The following is a 17,412-nucleotide window of genomic DNA, read 5'->3' as shown; positions in this document are numbered from 1 at the left end:
TTTTTTTATTAATTACATCCGAATTAGATAACATCCATTTGGCTTTTATTTCAATCATCGTACTATAGTACACTATATTACCATAGTTGTTATAACGTTATGTAGAATAGAACTGAGATATCTTAATGTAATAACTTTATTCGCTATAGATCAAAGATCAATCAGGAAATATACTGTTAAATTTAAACCTAGTTATGACTGAAGCTGAGAAAACTGTTCACGCTGCTAATGACTTATCGTGCATCAGCAACAAGGATGAAACTCCAGTAAACGTATGCCATCAAACACAACCGTAGATAAAATTGAGATAAAAATAATTTTAATCAAAACTACTGGGCTTGAAAGTACACATTTTACTGTTGGTTTCACGCCGATATAAGACAAATAACGTAAAGTTCGTATTATGATGATATAAAGGAAAATTGCGAATGGAATCACGTAATTTTTTTACGCAATAAATATGCTGCCAACGTAATCTGTTAACGGAAAAAAAAAAAGTTCACAATCACAACAAGACATATTCAATTTATATTTCCACCTAAAAACACGTAGTATAAGGAAAAATAACCTTGTCTCATATAAGTCAAGTATCTAGATATTCGTTTATGCCAACTAGAAGGAAGAAAATTCGCTCAGAATTGCATTAAATATGGCGAAACAAACTCTTGTTCACCATCAGCTGATTTCAAACCAAAACATTGGCCGCTCCGCGGAATACTAGCTTAGATTTGCCGTAGCATTTTATAATACAATAATATGAGAATACATACAATATTATTGGATACAGTGAAGTAATGTATAACTTTTTAAAGGATTTATGGAAAAGATGCATAATCAATAAAATAACAGCATGCATTTTTCAAAACAGTGGCGGACAAGAACGAACATGAAGAAACATCCTCTGACAACGTGGAGGGTAGTTACAAGAGCTGCCTTAATTTGTATCATATTTATGTACAAAAATAAAAATACCCTATACATATTTTCATACACATTTTAAACATAAGAGCATGAACATTTATAAAATCGACACATCAATCGCTAAATTTGCACTCTTTTTAACTCAATATTTTCAGAAGAGTGGCAGGCAGCTGCTTACAAGAATGAACATGAAAAAACATTGTATGTATTTGACAACGTGAAGGGCAGTTTCAAAAGCTGCCTTAGTATCATATTTCTGCACAGAATTAAAAATACCATATACATAATACATCTGCATACATATTTTCAACATTAAAGCATAAACATTTATAAAATCGACACATCGATCACTAAATTTGCACTTTTTTTTTAACTATATTTATGGAAGAGCGGCAGGGCGGTGGCTTACAAGAATGAACATGAAAAAACATATTTGATAACGTGAAGGGCAGTTTCAAAAGCTGCCTTTGTATCATATTTATGTGCAGAAATAAAAATACCTATACGTAATACATTTTCATACACATTGTAAACATAAAAGCATGAACATTTATAAATCGACACATCCTTAGCTAAATTTGCACTCATTTAACTCAATATTTTCGGCATAGAACAGCATCAGAGGCCTATATTTTACCCTAATACCTATGTAATTCTCAATACAATATTTTAATATCATTTGCATAACCTTTATGGGCTGAACAGTATTTCTACAAATGTATGTACTCGTTAGACATAACGGCGCTAGCGGCGCTGTTGACTGAAAATTGTGCCGTAAAAACACCTTAAAATGCCTTATTTTTTAATGAATATTTTTTATGATAGCTGTAAAACCGATTCGCCGTTGAGCAATTGCGCCGTTAACCGCAGGCCGCCTGTATTAGGATTAAGGAATTTGCTGTATTAGGATTAAGGAATTAAGTTTAGATTTGGAGGTGGTTGGGTAAAGTTAAGTTAGGCATTACAGGATAAGATTAGAATATAAGTTGTGAACTCTAATTTTAAGGAATAAATTAGGTTAAGGAAATTCTTAGTTTAATTCACTGATCCTTCAAATCTGTTCCCACAGTATCCTGCTCCAATTGTGTAACCTGAAAAGCCCCACACCATATTCTACAGAAATATTAAAGAGACCATTTTGTAAGTAGCATTATCTATATATAAATGCCAGCATGGAAGTCTTGATACTTAAAGGTATAGCAAAGATAGCAAAACCAGAACCTGCCATATTTGATAAAACTATCAGAGACCACTCAAATAAATCTGTTTAATCAATTTATACTTTCCATAACTAACAAACCTGAGGTCTTAATATTAGGATACATCTTCTATTGCCAGCTGGAAACCACTAGTTAACAAAATTGTGTATGTGAGGGACTATTGGCATCTGTGCTTGGTCACAATTTATGTGGGACCACCCACATTCCTTTTGGCAGCCCATGACCATCCAGTTAGTTTTCCAGCCCAGGTTATTGTTAGGGGGGTGGTTAGAGGTGGACTAGGTTTCTTAGTTATGAAAAATGATATTGTTAGAATACAATAAAGTTTTGTACATACTAACCCGGCAGATATATACTTAGCTCATGTCTCTGACGTCCGACAGAAATTCGAATTTCGCGGCACACGCTGCAGGTAGGTCAGGTGATCTACCCCCCTGCCGCTGGGTGGCAGGAATAGGAACTGTTCCCGTTCTAGAACCAGATTTTCTCTTCCACCTGTCTCCTGAGGGGAGGCTGGGTGGGCCATTCAACGTATATATCTGCCGGGTAAGTATGTACAAAACTTTATTGTATTCTAACAATATCATTTTTGTACATGCAACTTCCCCGGCAGATATATACTTAGCTGATTGACACCCTTGGTGGTGGGTAAGAGACAACTATTTACTGAATAGACAGGTAAACAACATACGTTGTAGGTAATAAAAAAAAATAAAACCTTGGTTCCTACTTGTTCAGGCGGAAGATTCCATGGCTAATGCCTAGGAATCTGCTTCGCCTCAAGAGCCTCAGCGAGGATGTGACCTATGGCTAAGAGTTCTTGTGGGTCTGTCGATGGGGTCTTATCCATTTACTCGACAGAGCCTCTTACATGACAATATGCCTATGCCTAGTGGCATAATTAAGGAGCACAACACCGATCCCGATCACCTGATCCTAACACGAGGGATCGTGCCAATGGGGGCTGACCCACTTACATGGCAGAGCCTTACCTGTATCATATCAATGGGGACTAGCCCTCTTACATGACAGAGCTTTAAGTTTCTCTTTACTGGAAGGAGCCTTGCGCCTGGATGGATCCTCAATCCTGACTGGAGCCTAGCCTTGAAGGAGCCTGGCACCTGGATGGCACCTGGATGGCGCCTGGCTGGCTTCTAGAGCCTGGCTGGCGCCTCGCGCCTGGCTTGGCTCCTCCACACTTGCTGGAGCTTCGAGCTTGGAAGAGTCTCTAGGCTGTCTGGCGATGTCCACATCGGACACTCTTATATCTGTCCGATTTGTTCGCCTCTGGCGCATTTGCGCCAGGTTGGAGGCCCGCTCCTTCTCAGTATCCGACCATGACAGAGTTCCTTGGAACTGTCCGCCTCTGGCGTTTTTCGCCTGTATTGGCATTTGGCGCCTGGCTGGCGCTACATTGTCCGAGGTCCTGAACAACCACATAGTCTATCAGGAGACTGGAGAAGGGTGGAAGAAATTCTTCCCATTTGATCTTTTGGCCCCTGGCAAGGGGAGGTGATTGTAGTCAGCTACATCCAGTAGACGACAGGATATCTAACAATACGAGAGAGAAGAGTCTTCCTCCGAGGAGGATCCTTCGTGAATACTTCCTTTGCTAACGAGATCCCTTCTTACATGTTGATGAGGTTCCTCGTTGCAGAATCTTCCCTATCCTTGCCCAAAGGAAGGGAAGGAGTCTGGAAGTCGAAGGAGACTCCGAGCTGAAATTGGGCGGAACCCTGATTTCTAGCTCTTATTGTATCCTTCTGAATACCTTCTGGGAAGCATTTCAAGCCCTCATCGCACCCCGAAGACTCTGTAGGCAAACGTTTTAACCATCTCTTTTTCTGTAGATGAAAAATTAAGTACCCTGCCTGGGCAACGAAACTTCTATCTGAAAGCGTTGCGTCAGGAATAGAGGGTTTTAGTTCTTTTGCCAGACATACTATGCTGGCAAGAACCCATTGCCGAGTCTCCATTGAATCTGATGCGAGATTCCAATGCACAAAAAATTCACTTGTCTTCTTGGTCGTTTAGGGCTAGGGCTAGAAACAAAGAATTCCTTCATAAACTTTCTCAAAGAAGTTTGATGAGGAGCAGTTCCATTTTGTCGGAACACGGAATCTGTGGCCACAAAAAGATCCCATTCGAAGTACATGATATCCTACTCTTTGTCGTATTGCAGTATCGTATAAGATCCCGAAGATCTTAATCTTCTGTTATCTCTAATTCCCCTTGTAGAGACAGAGTATAGCCTTTTACTGCGTTCTTTGATAGCAGATATATACCTAGGTGATTCTTCCCTCTGAAAGTGAAGAAAGAACCTCACTATGTGGTTCACAGAGGTATCGGAAGAGGACAGTTTCCTCATTCCATCTAGCACGATCTGCAGCAATTCTATGTCTTAGCCATGACTATTGTCATTTACCTTGAAAAATCCTCTCATTCATGTCCACTTCTGGTCAGTCTGCACGCGGAAAGACTCAGAGTGGAGAGGTTTTTCAGGTCTATTTATAATAGATTCTGATAGAATAGCCAGATACTTTTGGAAAAGCCTTACGAAAAATGCTGTGAGAAGAACGTGACTTCTGTGAATCCAACCTCTCTAAGGCCAAAACGAGGCATTCATCCTCTCTTCCTTTGACGCCCATTTATCTTAATATCTGTTAAGAATTTATAACTAGGGGAAAAAGACTAAAGTTTATTCCCCTTCTTTAAATTAAAGATGTCGTATATTGCTACCTCTCTTGGTTCGAGGAAAAGGAAGCAGTCTATAGGAAGCCTGTTCGTCTTCTACCTTGCGAAGAGATCTATGAAGAAGACTTTCCGCAGGTTCTCAAAACTCTTTTCAATAAATGTTAGACATACGTTAACAGTTATTATCTTCGATCGAGAAGGTTCTCACGGACATGCAAAATCTTGCATCGAACCTTTAAGGATCGTTACGTTCCGTGTCTGTTCCCAAATAGGTTCTCTTTTGTTAACGCGAACAGGGGCGAAAAAAAGATTCTCGATGCTCTTTGCGATATGAGAGAGTCGTGGAATTGGCCTAAGTGATTAAAATAAATCATTTCATCATTCCTTGTAAGCGACCCCTTTCCGATTAAATGGGTAACGAAATCAGGAACGAATCTTGCCGTTACCGAGCCTCCGAGAGGCTACTGGTTTGTTTGTTTGTTTGTATGGTGTTTTTACGTGACTTCCGCACCACGTCGAGAGTGAACTTCTATCACCAGAAATCCACATCTCTCACTCCTCAATGGAATGGCCGAGAATCGAACCCGCGACCACCAAGGTGAGAAGCAAACACCAAACCAACCACTACTGGACTCTTAGGTTAATAACTCGCAAAATAAAACGAGAAAATATCTTGGATGGTGCTTCTGGCGCATTGCGCCAGGCTGGCGCTTCTGACGCTTTGCGCCAGGCTGGCGCTTCCTTCTAGTTCTTTTAAGGTTATGTGCCAGAACATCTGTGCCCTTATGGTACCCGACATCCTTCACGTGTTAATTCCGTTCTTAGTAGGAAAAAACTTTTATATACGTAGTATAGTCCATTCAGGGAAACAACTTCTGCCACTAAGAGAATGTTCCCCATCCGACTCACCCATCTTCTCTTGAGCAATAAAAAGGTTGTGTGCGTTTCTCGAAAGGATGAGAGAATTATATTATATCGTGCTCTGCCGTATTAGAATCCTTTATAATACTGTCACATTGTGGTAAACAGCATTAATCTAGGAAACCTTTGTAAGGATACTAGGAATTCTGTAGTTAACCTCGGTATGTGCATAAGACTTGACCATACCGTAGTCTTAAAGTGAATTCTCTTCTACTACATTCATCTTCTCACTAAGTATGTACTCTAATAAGCCATGCTTTCGTAAGCATGAGAGCATCATATAATATAGAGTTCCGCTGCGTTAGAATCCTTTAATAATGTTACCTACGGTAAACAGCATTGAAATGTTGTAATATCTTTCTTATTGAAAGCTTCTTAGCAAAAGGCAGACAATATTTTATTTATGTTTGCTTAACTATCCCCTCAATCCGAGGCTAAAACCGCGATTGTAGGGGAGAGACACGGTTAGTTATTCCATCCCTCAGGAGAGACATATGTAACCAACCACTCATGACCGACACCTACATGTTACTGCGTTGGTCTCTAAGGCGCGATAGCATAGCAGTCTCCGTTAGCCGTCTGGCCTTACTCTTCCAGAGTTGCCAGCTACTCCATTAAATAAAGGAATCTTATAAAATTATAATCGAACTTCAGGAAGTTCTTATTCATGCATATTTAAGCGAAACAAGACTTCGATAAATCTAGAAGCTAAGTAGGTGTTGTCTTAACAATCCCTTTAAGCGTAGTCCTTCCTAGGAAATTCCTGGAAGGATACTGGTAATTGAGTTGCTCTGCAAAGAAGTAACTACGGTATGTGTGATTTGCCGTATCGTATTCTCATACAGCAGATACTCTACTACCTTCTTTCCCTGCCGAGGCAGATAGAGAAAGGAAAAATTTTTCCTGTCTTCGTTCTTTTCGTTAATAGAATGATAGAAAGAGTATATATATCTCCTTAAGGAAGGAAGTTAATCCAGGAACTCTTTAAATCTTCGTGATTTCCTCATAAATCGCGGAAGAGACAGAATTCCTGTTCATCTGTAGGGTTTACGGAAGGAAGTAGATATTTCCTATCCGCCATCATACCCAAACGTCGATGATTCTTATAAGAAAAACTCCCAAAGCTCTTGCCTCTTCATAACGAGGGAAGAGCATGAATGAAGGAGAGAGTCCGCATTGAGAGGAACTGCCAAACACAGGAGTCTTCTGAATAATGAAAAAATGGCTTCTCTTGGTATCAGAATCCTTCTGACAAACGCGACGGCCGCCTGTGCGACATCTTGCACTTTTGCCAGGGGAAAGTTGCTCAAGTTGCTCAAAGGAGACCCGCTCCTGGAACGTTCGCTTGCGTGGAAGGTCCCGTGCGCCCTGATAGTTCCGAGCGCCTACTAGACCCCTTTTAGAAAGAGCCTCTTGCCCGGAAACGTTCAATGGAAGGATCGTTCTGATTGCCACTGTACTATAAGGCTCCTTGCTCTAGCCGTCTGCTTTTCTGGCGCAATTTGTGCCAGGCTGGCGCTTCGTCTCTTTGAAGGCGCCTTGCGCCATGAAAAATTTTCTAGAACGCGGCTCGCGCTCAGTTGCTAGAACGCGGCTCGCGTTTGGTTGTAGGAACGCGGCTCGCGCTAGTCTGTTTTCTGGAACGCGGCTCGCTGCTGGCTGTTGGAACGTGGCTCACGCTAGCTTGCTGGAACGCGGAGATCATCAAAACATATACATTCTTCGTCTTTTCGGATGTAAGATGAAGAGACGCACTTTTTTAAGGATGCCTTTTCAATGGCTATCCTTGGCAGTCTGGGACGCTCTACAGAACCTGCCGAGGGGACGCCTGACCGGTGGGGATTCTCTGAAACCTCCTTACGGCTTTCGACATTCCTTCTCCCCTGGGCTTGGGAGCTTGAAAGAGGTCTAGGCCTGGGAGCGAGACAGAGCCGATCAGACGCACCCTCCACTGCAATGGGGAACACTAGTAATCACTTCTTACCTTTCAATAGCTCGCATTTTGAGCCACAATCCTTGTCTTCAAATTGCAATTATGAATTTGAAGTTTCTGCGAAGTAAGAAGGTGATGAGGATGCAACACTACTAGTACTGTTAATACTCTAATTGCTCGTTAGTACGAGTTTCCAAAAAACTTTTAAAAGAAACGTATCTAGTTACATGCTTTACTGACTCCCTAAAGTAGGAAGTCAGTATATTTCCTCAATCAATTCTAACACTTATTACACGTATTAATGAATAAATATTAATATTTCCCTTTCTTGCAAACTATGTGAGTGTCTACCGAAAATTTCGGTAGTTACACGTCATATATTCTTCGAAATTTTCGAAGCCAAATTCATTAAAAAGTTAATAAAAGCGTATGCCGAACCAAAGACCCAGTACTTCCCTGCAAAAGACAGCCCAGAAGATCGATGGCGATGAAAAACGAAAATCAAGTCAGGAGGTAGCAACAACATATGTTGACACTACCGCGACAGAGAAAATCTGGTTCTAGAACGGGAACGGTTCCTATTCCTGCCACCCAGCGGCAGGGGGGTAGATCACCTGACCTACCTGCAGCGTGTGCCGCGAAATTCGAATTTCTGTCGGACGTCAGAGACATAAGCTAAGTATATATCTGCCGGGGAAGTTGCATGTACAAAAATACAAATTGATTAAAAATTTGTCATTTGTTTATATACAAAACAAACCCTCAGTCTTTCAAATAAGGTAAGTAGCACTATTAACCAACTGGAGATTTGCCAACTTTTGATCATTTTCCTAAATAAAAGAATTCGAAGGAAAAAATGACCATTATTTCAGAATCTAAGCTATATACAAATATGCAATTTCATAGTTCATTGCATCTGTGGAAGATATGAAGCTATCCGTTCTAATAACAAACCAATGTATCTATTTTTGAAGGTTTGTTATCATTCCTCTCTCCCTTGCTAAAGAGAGGAATGTCGTGGTACTGACAGGTATCCTACACTCATGATTACTGTAACAGCATGGCTACTTTACTCACCTGTATCCTGTCTGTTCCAGCGTACGATGGTACTCTCTTCTTACTGACCATAGGTCAGCCTATCATCTTGCACCTCTCCCTCTGCCCTTGTTTCCTCTACCCCTTGCAGAACAGTTCTGAAAGGGTTGTTGAGGTGGTTTCTTCCTTGGAGAAGCCAACCGAGTTGTTTTACAAGCAGGATTTTGTTGAATTTCCCCTCATTAGGTCAATTCACTACAGATTTAGTAACAGTCTGTTGAACAAGTTTGTCACTGGGATCAGACCTTTTTCTATCAGTCGTTGCTTCTAGTTTGTTTTTAGGTAACAGAAATTGAGACTAAAATATCCACATTACCTAGAGATAACAAAGAGTCTACATCCACAGCACGGTTTAACTTGACTCGAGTTGTGTGTTCTCATCAACAGGACATTAGCCCAAACATTACCTCTTAAATTAGTTAAGTATGAGATAGCTTTAAACCCGGACTGAAGCAGTCTGAATAAAGCCGACTCATCCACCAACTTCCTTGTTGAATGAGGAGATAATTTTAGCCACGGCAGTCAACCACAAATCTAGCCAAGAAACTGTCTGTAATATAGAAGAGGCTGTTGACTCCAAAGTAGCAACCTCTTGACAAGTAAGCGAAGGAAATTCCATTTTGACTTTGTCCAAAGTCAAACCTGGTCTCAAACGAACAACATCTGGGTTGATATGTCTACTCAACAAAGGTATAACAGGTGTTGACTAACATTCGCCGTGTCTCGGAAGTGGAGGAAGGAGAAATTTGAATTATCTATTTGATCGCTGGAGCATGGCAATTCATAGAACACCTTAACATTCTTCTTGGGTCCTAAAAGAGCTTCTATCCCAGTAGGAGCAATCTCTATCCCAGTAGGAGCAATCTTCCAAAACATTAAAATGTTCAAGAACAATCGAAACGGTGGGATATACATCTATTTTACCCACACAAGGATGTGATAGGTTTATTTTCTATCCCAGTTTCTCCTGGTTTAACAATATGCAACTGTAGCTGTAAAGTCGGCTATCATTACCAAATAATCAATACTGTGCTAGAAAATGAGTGAAAATACTTTCAAAAGTGGTTGATGGTTCATGTATGTCAATGAGCATTTGGCTGACAACTCAAACTAGCTGGGTTCCAAACATTACCAATAACCTTCAAGGAGAATATGTAGAAGATAATAACAAGGTTCTTATACCAAGAGAGTTCCTGTTGGCACTGACATAGACTGCTTCCCAAGGGTTATCTTGACAAGTAGATCTTAATCTTCTACTGCTCAGTCTGTAAAATTATTGAGAATGTGACAACACTATGAGGGTTTCTTAAACCAGTCTAGACCTGTCCCAGATAGAGGAATACATGTGGAAGTGGTATTTATTACCCATCATGAAGGTCAGATCATGGTAACAGGATCACCAGATCTTGACAAGCATAGTTCCTAAAGAGTTGGAGAACAGAAGGGAGTGGCTCATCTGACCCATTAACCAGACAGCTGCCAAGTCTAGGACCTTCCAATATGACCTGTCAATCTCCCAAGACCACACAGGGGTCCTGACATGAATGAAAGAGCACTGCAGAGACTATAAGGAGACCCTAGATAGGAAGTTAAGCTGTAAGCATTTATCCTTAAGGCTAATAATGCTGTTTATAATGACTATTCATGATGTACTGCAAGACTGGGCAGAGGTTATTCTCCATCCTCAAGGTGACTGGCAATGACATGCACAAGAGACTTTAATAAAAGATCCGAGATGACCACAACTTTCCAGACCTTATAAACTGCCTGACAATTGCAATGTAACCGTTTGCTCTACCTAGATTTATTCACTGAATACTTCACATTAGGCTGCAAAAGTTTACACCCATGTTATGAACTTTCAATCTAATAAAAACATGCAAGTCATTATGACAATGGATTTCATAAGATAAACAGATGGTGGTACTAATAAGACTATGTATATGTACAGAGTATCACACATCTCCCCCCCAAAAAGTGTGATATTAAATTCAATAAAAACCATCCTTGACTAATGACCACAAGTAAAATGCATCCACCTTAAAATACACACAATCACATTATTAAGAAACTGAATATTCACTAGAACAAATCTACTGCAAAACAACAATAGGCGATAAATACAGGCAGTAATAAATCATCATTTGTGTAACATTCACAGCATACCATTCTAGCTTATATCCTAGAACAATACAGTTTTTCAAGCCTAGTCATTAAGTCATCATTTTTATACAAAATAAATAAATAAAAAGGTATACATTTACCTTTCCTTTAAGTATAAAATCAATTCTCTGAGCTTGACCCATTGAAGGATTTTCATCTTCTGGATGACTCAAATTATATGGTAATTTCGATGGAGGATTCAGAAATCGTTCACGCAGAACCTGTATAACTGTAGGGTCATCTGGAGCCATAGTGTTTTTGTTTATATCTGAAAGTAAATGTTAGGGAAGCTTATGAAGTGGAGCCAACAATACGTATACCACAGATGCCAAAAGAATTCAATCAAAATATTACTGTGTGATATCTTCCAAGTCAGACTGTCATGAAGCCTATCCAAAAAACTTTACCTTGTTTAAATACATAAACACTTTTGCTATCATTTGAAACAGAACACCATTTCATTCTGCTAGCAAAATGATATTGTTAGTATACAATAAAGTTATGTACATACTTACCTGGCAGATATATACTTAGCTTAGGTCTCTGACGTCACGACAGAAAATTCAAAACTCGCGGCACACGCTACAGGTAGGTCAGGTGATCTACCTTACCTGCCGCTGGGAGGCGGGTGTAAGAACCAGTCCCCCTTTCTTGTCAGGTTATTTTCTTCCACCTGTCTCCTGAGGGGAGGCTGGGCGGGCCATCAATCGTATATATCTGCCAGGTAAGTATGTACAAAACTTTATTGTATACTAACAATATCATTTTTGTACATGAACTTCCCTGCCAGATATATACTTAGCTGATTGACACCCTTGGTGGAGGGAAAGAGACACATACTTAGAAAGTGGGGACAACACATGTTAAAGGAATAAATAATATAAACCTCTGGTTCTTACCTGATTTAGGCAGAAGACTTGATAGTACTGTCTTTATTAGTCTGCGTTGCCTAAAGAGTCTCAGCGAGGGCGTGACCTATGGCTGAAGAACTCTTTGGGTCTACCAATGGGAACTGAGTCCACTTACTTGGCAGAATCCAAGCAGGATCTGGTCAATGGGGATCAACCCGCTTACATGCCAGAGCCTATCACTACCAATTGCAAGGAGCCTCAAGCACAACCGATCACCTAACCAAATACTAACATTAGTATACGAAAGAAGGAGCTGCCTCCTGCAACCTCCTTCGTACAACCAAAAAACTCAAACTTAAAACTAACAGGGAAAAAGGATTAAAAAGGATGTGTTTCAGCTCCCTGCCCCAGCACTGAATCCGCCGATACGTAAGGGCCTAGCCCAAAACACTTATCATACGTAATCGATACGTTCTTTAGGTAGTGATTAGAGAAGACTGATTCACACCTCCAAAAAGTGGCCTTCATAAGGTTTTGTAATGACAAATTCTTCTTGAAAGCCAAAGACGTCGCGATGGCCCGTACTTCGTGCGCCTTGACTTTCAGAAGGTTAAACTGTTGCTGATTGCAAGAAGTGTGTGCTTCTCTAATAACATTCCTGATAAAGAATGAGAGTGCATTTTTAGATAAGGGCCTACTGGGGTCCCTCACAGAGCACCAGAGATTGCTCTCATTAGCAGCAAGTCTTTTCTTCCTCAGAAGATAATATTTCAGGCTTCTCACCGGGCAAAGAGATCTCTCCTCTTCTGTCCCAACTAAGGAGGATAAGATTTTGATTTCGAAGCTCCTGGGCCACGGCGAAGAAGGGTTTTCATTCTTGGCTAGGAAAGCCGGAAGAAAAGAGCAAACCGCGGAGCCTCCTTGGAAACCTACCTCACCTTCTAGAGCCTGCAGCTCGCTGACCCTCTTCGCTGACGCTAACGCACAGAGAAAAAGTGTCTTCATCGAAAGGTCTCTGAACGAAGCAGTATGGGGAGGTTCGAACCTTGAGGACCTCAGGAAGAGCAGCACGACATCTAGATTTCAGCTAGGAACTAAGGAGGAGGTTCTTTTAACCGTTTCAAACGATCTGATTAAATCATGGAGGTCCTTGTCCTCAGATATGTTTAATCCTCTATGACGAAAAACTGAGGAAAGCATGCTCCTGTATCCCTTGATGGTGGAGACAACCAACCCGCATTTTTCCCTCAGGAAGATAAGGAAATCTGCTATCTGAGTCACAGAGATACTGGAGGAGGAAACTTTATGAGTCCTGCACCAGCGTCGAAAAACAAAAACATCCCACTTCGACTGGTAGACTCTAGATGTGGAAGGTCTACGTGCATTGGCAATAGCCCTTGCAGACTTTGCGGAAAAGCCCTTAGCTCTGACGAGACTCTTGATAGTCTGAATCCAGTCAGACTGAGAGCGGGGAGGTTTTTGTGAAACCTGTCGAAGTGGGGCTGTTTGAGCAGATCGACTCTTAGAGGTAGTGATCTTGGGACATCCACCAGCCATTCCAGTACCTCTGTGAACCAGTCGTGGGCGGGCCAGAACGGAGCTATCAAAGTCATCCTTGCTCCCTCTGAAGCTGCGAACTTCCTTAACGTTTCCCCTAGAATCTTGAAAGGCGGGAACGCGTAAAGATCCAGATTCCTCCAATCCATCAGGAATGCATCTATTGCCACTGCTCTTGGTCTGCAATAGGGGAGCAGTATAGATCTATCCTCGCATTCCTGGAGGTCGCAAATAGATCGAGATGGGGCCTGCCCCACGTCCTCCACAGCTCCTGGCATACGTCCGCGTGCAGAGTCCACTCTGAGGGAAGGACTTGATTCCTTCTGCTTAGCAGATCCGCTCTGACATTTCTTTCTCCCTGTACGAACCTGGTGAGAAGCCTTATCTTCCTTTCCTCTGACCACAGGAGGAGCGATCTCGCTGTCTCGTACAGGGAGAAAGAGTGAGTCCCCCCCTGTTTCCGAATGTAAGCCAGGGCTGTAGTGTTGTCGGAGTTGATCTGAACATATTTCCCTTTTACGAGGGGTTCGAAGGTCTTGAGAGCTAACCAAATCGCTGTTAGCTCCTTCTTGTTGATGTGCCAGGACACCTGATCCCCCATCCAGGTGCCTGACACTTCTCTCGACCCGAGAGTAGCTCCCCAACCTATGTCCGAAGCGTCTGCATACAACACTAGGTTGGGGTTCCGAACCTGCAAGGAAAGGCCTTCCTTGAACAATAGAGGGTCTAGCCACCAACGTAGAACCTCCTTTATCTCTTGTGAAATCTTGAACGCAAAGTCCAGACCTTGAGATTTTCGATCCCAGTTCCTCGTCAGGAAGAACTGTAGGGGTCTGAGGTGCAACCTTCCTAGAGAAACGAATTGCTCCAGCGAGGAGAGTGTCCCCAACAGACTCATCCACTCCCTCGCTGTGCATACATCTTTCTCTAGAAAGATTGCTACCTTCTCCAAACCTCGGGTTATCCTCTCTGGGGACGGATACGCCCGAAAAACCTGAGAAGCCATCAGAATCCCCAGATAGATACGCTCTTGACTGGGAATTAGCTGTGACTTCTCGAAATTCACTAGCAAACCCAGAGAAGCTGCTAGATCCAACGTCACTCGTAAGTCCTCCAGACATTTCTCCTTGGATTTGGCCCTGATAAGCCAATCGTCCAAGTAGAGGGAAATCCTCACTCCCTCGAGATGAAGCCACTGGGCAACGTTCTTCATCAGTCCTGTGAATACTTGGGGGGCCGTGGAAAGGCCGAAGCATAGGGCCCTGAACTGAAAAACGTTCCCTCCCCACATGAATCTGAGAAATTTGCGAGAAGAAGGATGGATCGGCACATGGAAGTAAGCGTCCTGAAGGTCCAGCGACACCATCCAGTCCCCGGGACGAAGAGCTGCTAAGACTGATGACGTCGTCTCCATAGCGAACTTCCTCTTCTTCACAAAGACATTCAGGGCGCTCACGTCCAGAACCGGTCTCCATCCTCCTGAGTTCTTGGGAACTAGGAACAGACGGTTGTAGAACCCCGCTGAAAGAGGGTCCTGAACCATCTCTATTGCCTCTTTCTCTAACATCAGCTCTACCGCTAGAGCGAGGGCTTGATTCATTAGTGGGTCTTTGTATTTGGCCACCAGTGCCCTTGGAGTGGTGGTCAAGGGTGGTCTCGAGATAAAGGGAATGAGGTATCCCCTCTTGATGATCGCGAGGGACCAGTTGTCCGCCCCCTTTCGTGCCCAGACATCTGCAAAGTTCAGAAGTCTGGCACCCACAGTTGTCTGGAGGACACACGAACTACTTCTTGGCCCTAATAGACCGAGAGAAGGTCCTTCCTCTTCTAGGTGGTCTCGAACCTCTGGAGGAAGAAGAGCGAGACGAAGGTCCTCCTCGAAAGGGTTCTTGCCTACTTTGAGCCTCTTTCTTCGTCTTCTGTTGAAACGAAGGTTTCGGAATTCTAGCCGAGCGGGCTAGCATATCCTGCGTCGCTTTTGCTGATAACGAGCTGGAGATATCATTAATAGTCTTCTTGGGGAAGAGTTGCGGGGAAAGTTGTGAATACAGCAAGGAAGCTCTCTGTGCGTGAGAAACCGCCTTGGTAAGAAAAGAGCAGAAAACGGCCCTCTTCTTTACTACTCCTGCACCAAAAAGTGAAGCAATTTCCCCGGAACCGTCTCTCACTGCCTTGTCCATGCAAGACAGAACTGCGTGGAGGTCTTCAGGCGAAAGAGTGTCTTGCTCTTGAGTCCTCTTAGCCAACACTCCAAGGGTCCAGTCAAGAAAGTTAAAAACTTCTAAGACTCGGAACATTCCCTTCAGAAGGTGATCCAACTCACTCATACCCCACGTCGTCTTCGCAGAATTCAGCGCCGAGCGACGTGCGGAATCAACCAACGAAGAGAAGTCCGAGTCTGCAGAAGAGGGAAGAGTCAGACCCAAGGGCTCTCCTGACTCGTACCAGAACCCCATCTTACCCGTCAGCTTGGACGGGGGAAAAGAAAAAACTGTCTTGCCTTTCTCTTCTTTTGAAACCAACCAGTCGTCAAAGTTCTTCAGAGCCTTCTTCATAGACACTGTAGGCTTCATCTTAACGACTGAAGACTTCTTAGCCGTATTGGTCGTTGAAAATAAGGACGGAGGAGACGGAGGAGCAACGGCCGAAAGAGACTCCCCAAAATCTTGCAAGAGGAGGTCTGTCAATCTCTTATACGAAGAAACCGAAGCATCCTTGGGCAAATCTTCCTCCGAATCCCCAACAAATTCTTCCGAAGAATGACGTCTTGAAGCTCTACTGCCCGGAGGAGAGCTAATCCTTGGAGAGCGCCTGTTCGGAGAGCGCCTACTGGGAGAAAAACCACTGGGAGAGCGCTTACACGGGGAGCGCCTACCAGGAGAGCGCCTACCAGGAGAGCGCCTACCAGGAGAGCGCCTACCAGGAGAGCGCCTACCAGGAGAGCGCCTCCCAGGAGAGAGCCTACTAGGAGAGCGCCTAGTTGGAGAGCGCCTACTAGGAGAGCGCCTACTTTGAGAGCGCCTCCCAAGAGAGAGCCTACTTGGGGAGCGCCTGCTAGGAGAGCGCCTACTTGGGGAGCGCCTACTAGGAGAGCGCCTGCAAGTGGAGGCCTGTCTGTCGGAAACAGATTCTAACTCCACAGAAGAGCGTCTGGATAAGGGAGAGCGCCTATCAGGCTCTCTGCGCCTGCTAGGCTCTTGGCGCCTGCCATCCTCAATACGCCTGCCAGGCTCTTGATGCCTATTGAGCTCAAAACCCCTGCCAGGCTCTTGACGCCTGCCACGGGGAGAGAAAACATCCACAGATGAATCCCTGTCAGAAGCGCGGCGCTTACAAGGCTCTGAGCGCCTATCCAATCGGGAGTGATCTAACGGAGGAGAAAGCTTCCGTTGCCGCCTACCATGCTCTTGGCGCCTACTAGGCTCTTGGCGCCTACTAGGCTCTTGACGCCTACTAGCCTCCGAGCGTCCGTCAAAAGGAGAGTGGCCACCAGGCGAAGAACTCTTCCTTCGCTCCTGACGAAAACGAGGCTCTTGACGTCTTTCAAGCTCTTGACGCCTAACTGAAGAGGAGCGGAAATCCTGAGGAGAGAGCCTGTCTGGCTCCTTACGCCTTACATGCTCACAACTCTTGCTGGGAAGAGAGGAGAGCCTACTCGGAGAAAGATCCCGAGCTCCAGCCTGCACTTCTGACCTCCTACTAACAGGCTCAAAAGCTTCTCTAGCCAGAGGAGATTTAGCCGAAGGAACGTTCTTAGACTTCTTCACCGGAAGTGAGGCGTCCTTCCGACGATGAGAAGTCCCGGCAATAGACTCCGCTAAAGCCGCAATCTGCGCCTGCAGACCCGCCAGGATACGCGCAGGAGATCTCTTAAACTCCTCTACAGGGACGAAGTCCGAGAGCGAACAGGAGAAGCGTAACCGGACGAAATCTTGGTTCTCTTGCGTTCCACTTCTGGCTCTTCCGCGAAGGATTCGGGGCTGGAAGGAAGGGCGCAAGGATCCTTCCAGGGCCTCTTGAGAGGGCGAGACGACTCCGAGGCGCTCCATCTACGCTG

General features: G+C 43.7%; 1 protein-coding gene across 6 annotated transcripts in view; it reads right to left on the bottom strand.

Annotated features, from left to right (window-relative positions):
• LOC135205652 (protein Star-like) overlaps positions 1-17,412 on the bottom strand; it is a 69,253-nt gene that overhangs the window by 15,691 nt on the left and 36,150 nt on the right. For all 6 annotated transcript variants that reach the window (XM_064236482.1, XM_064236480.1, XM_064236478.1 and 3 more), the window contains exon 3: positions 11,049-11,215. In XM_064236482.1, coding sequence (XP_064092552.1) covers positions 11,049-11,215 — 167 coding nt within the window. The remainder of the gene's footprint in view (positions 1-11,048; positions 11,216-17,412) is intronic.

The sequence above is a fragment of the Macrobrachium nipponense genome, chromosome 24 (genome assembly GCF_015104395.2).
Source record: "Macrobrachium nipponense isolate FS-2020 chromosome 24, ASM1510439v2, whole genome shotgun sequence".
Lineage (NCBI taxonomy): Eukaryota > Metazoa > Arthropoda > Malacostraca > Decapoda > Palaemonidae > Macrobrachium > Macrobrachium nipponense.
The sequence above is the reverse complement of the archived record's forward strand: the minus strand, read 5'-3'. Positions and strand labels throughout refer to the sequence as shown.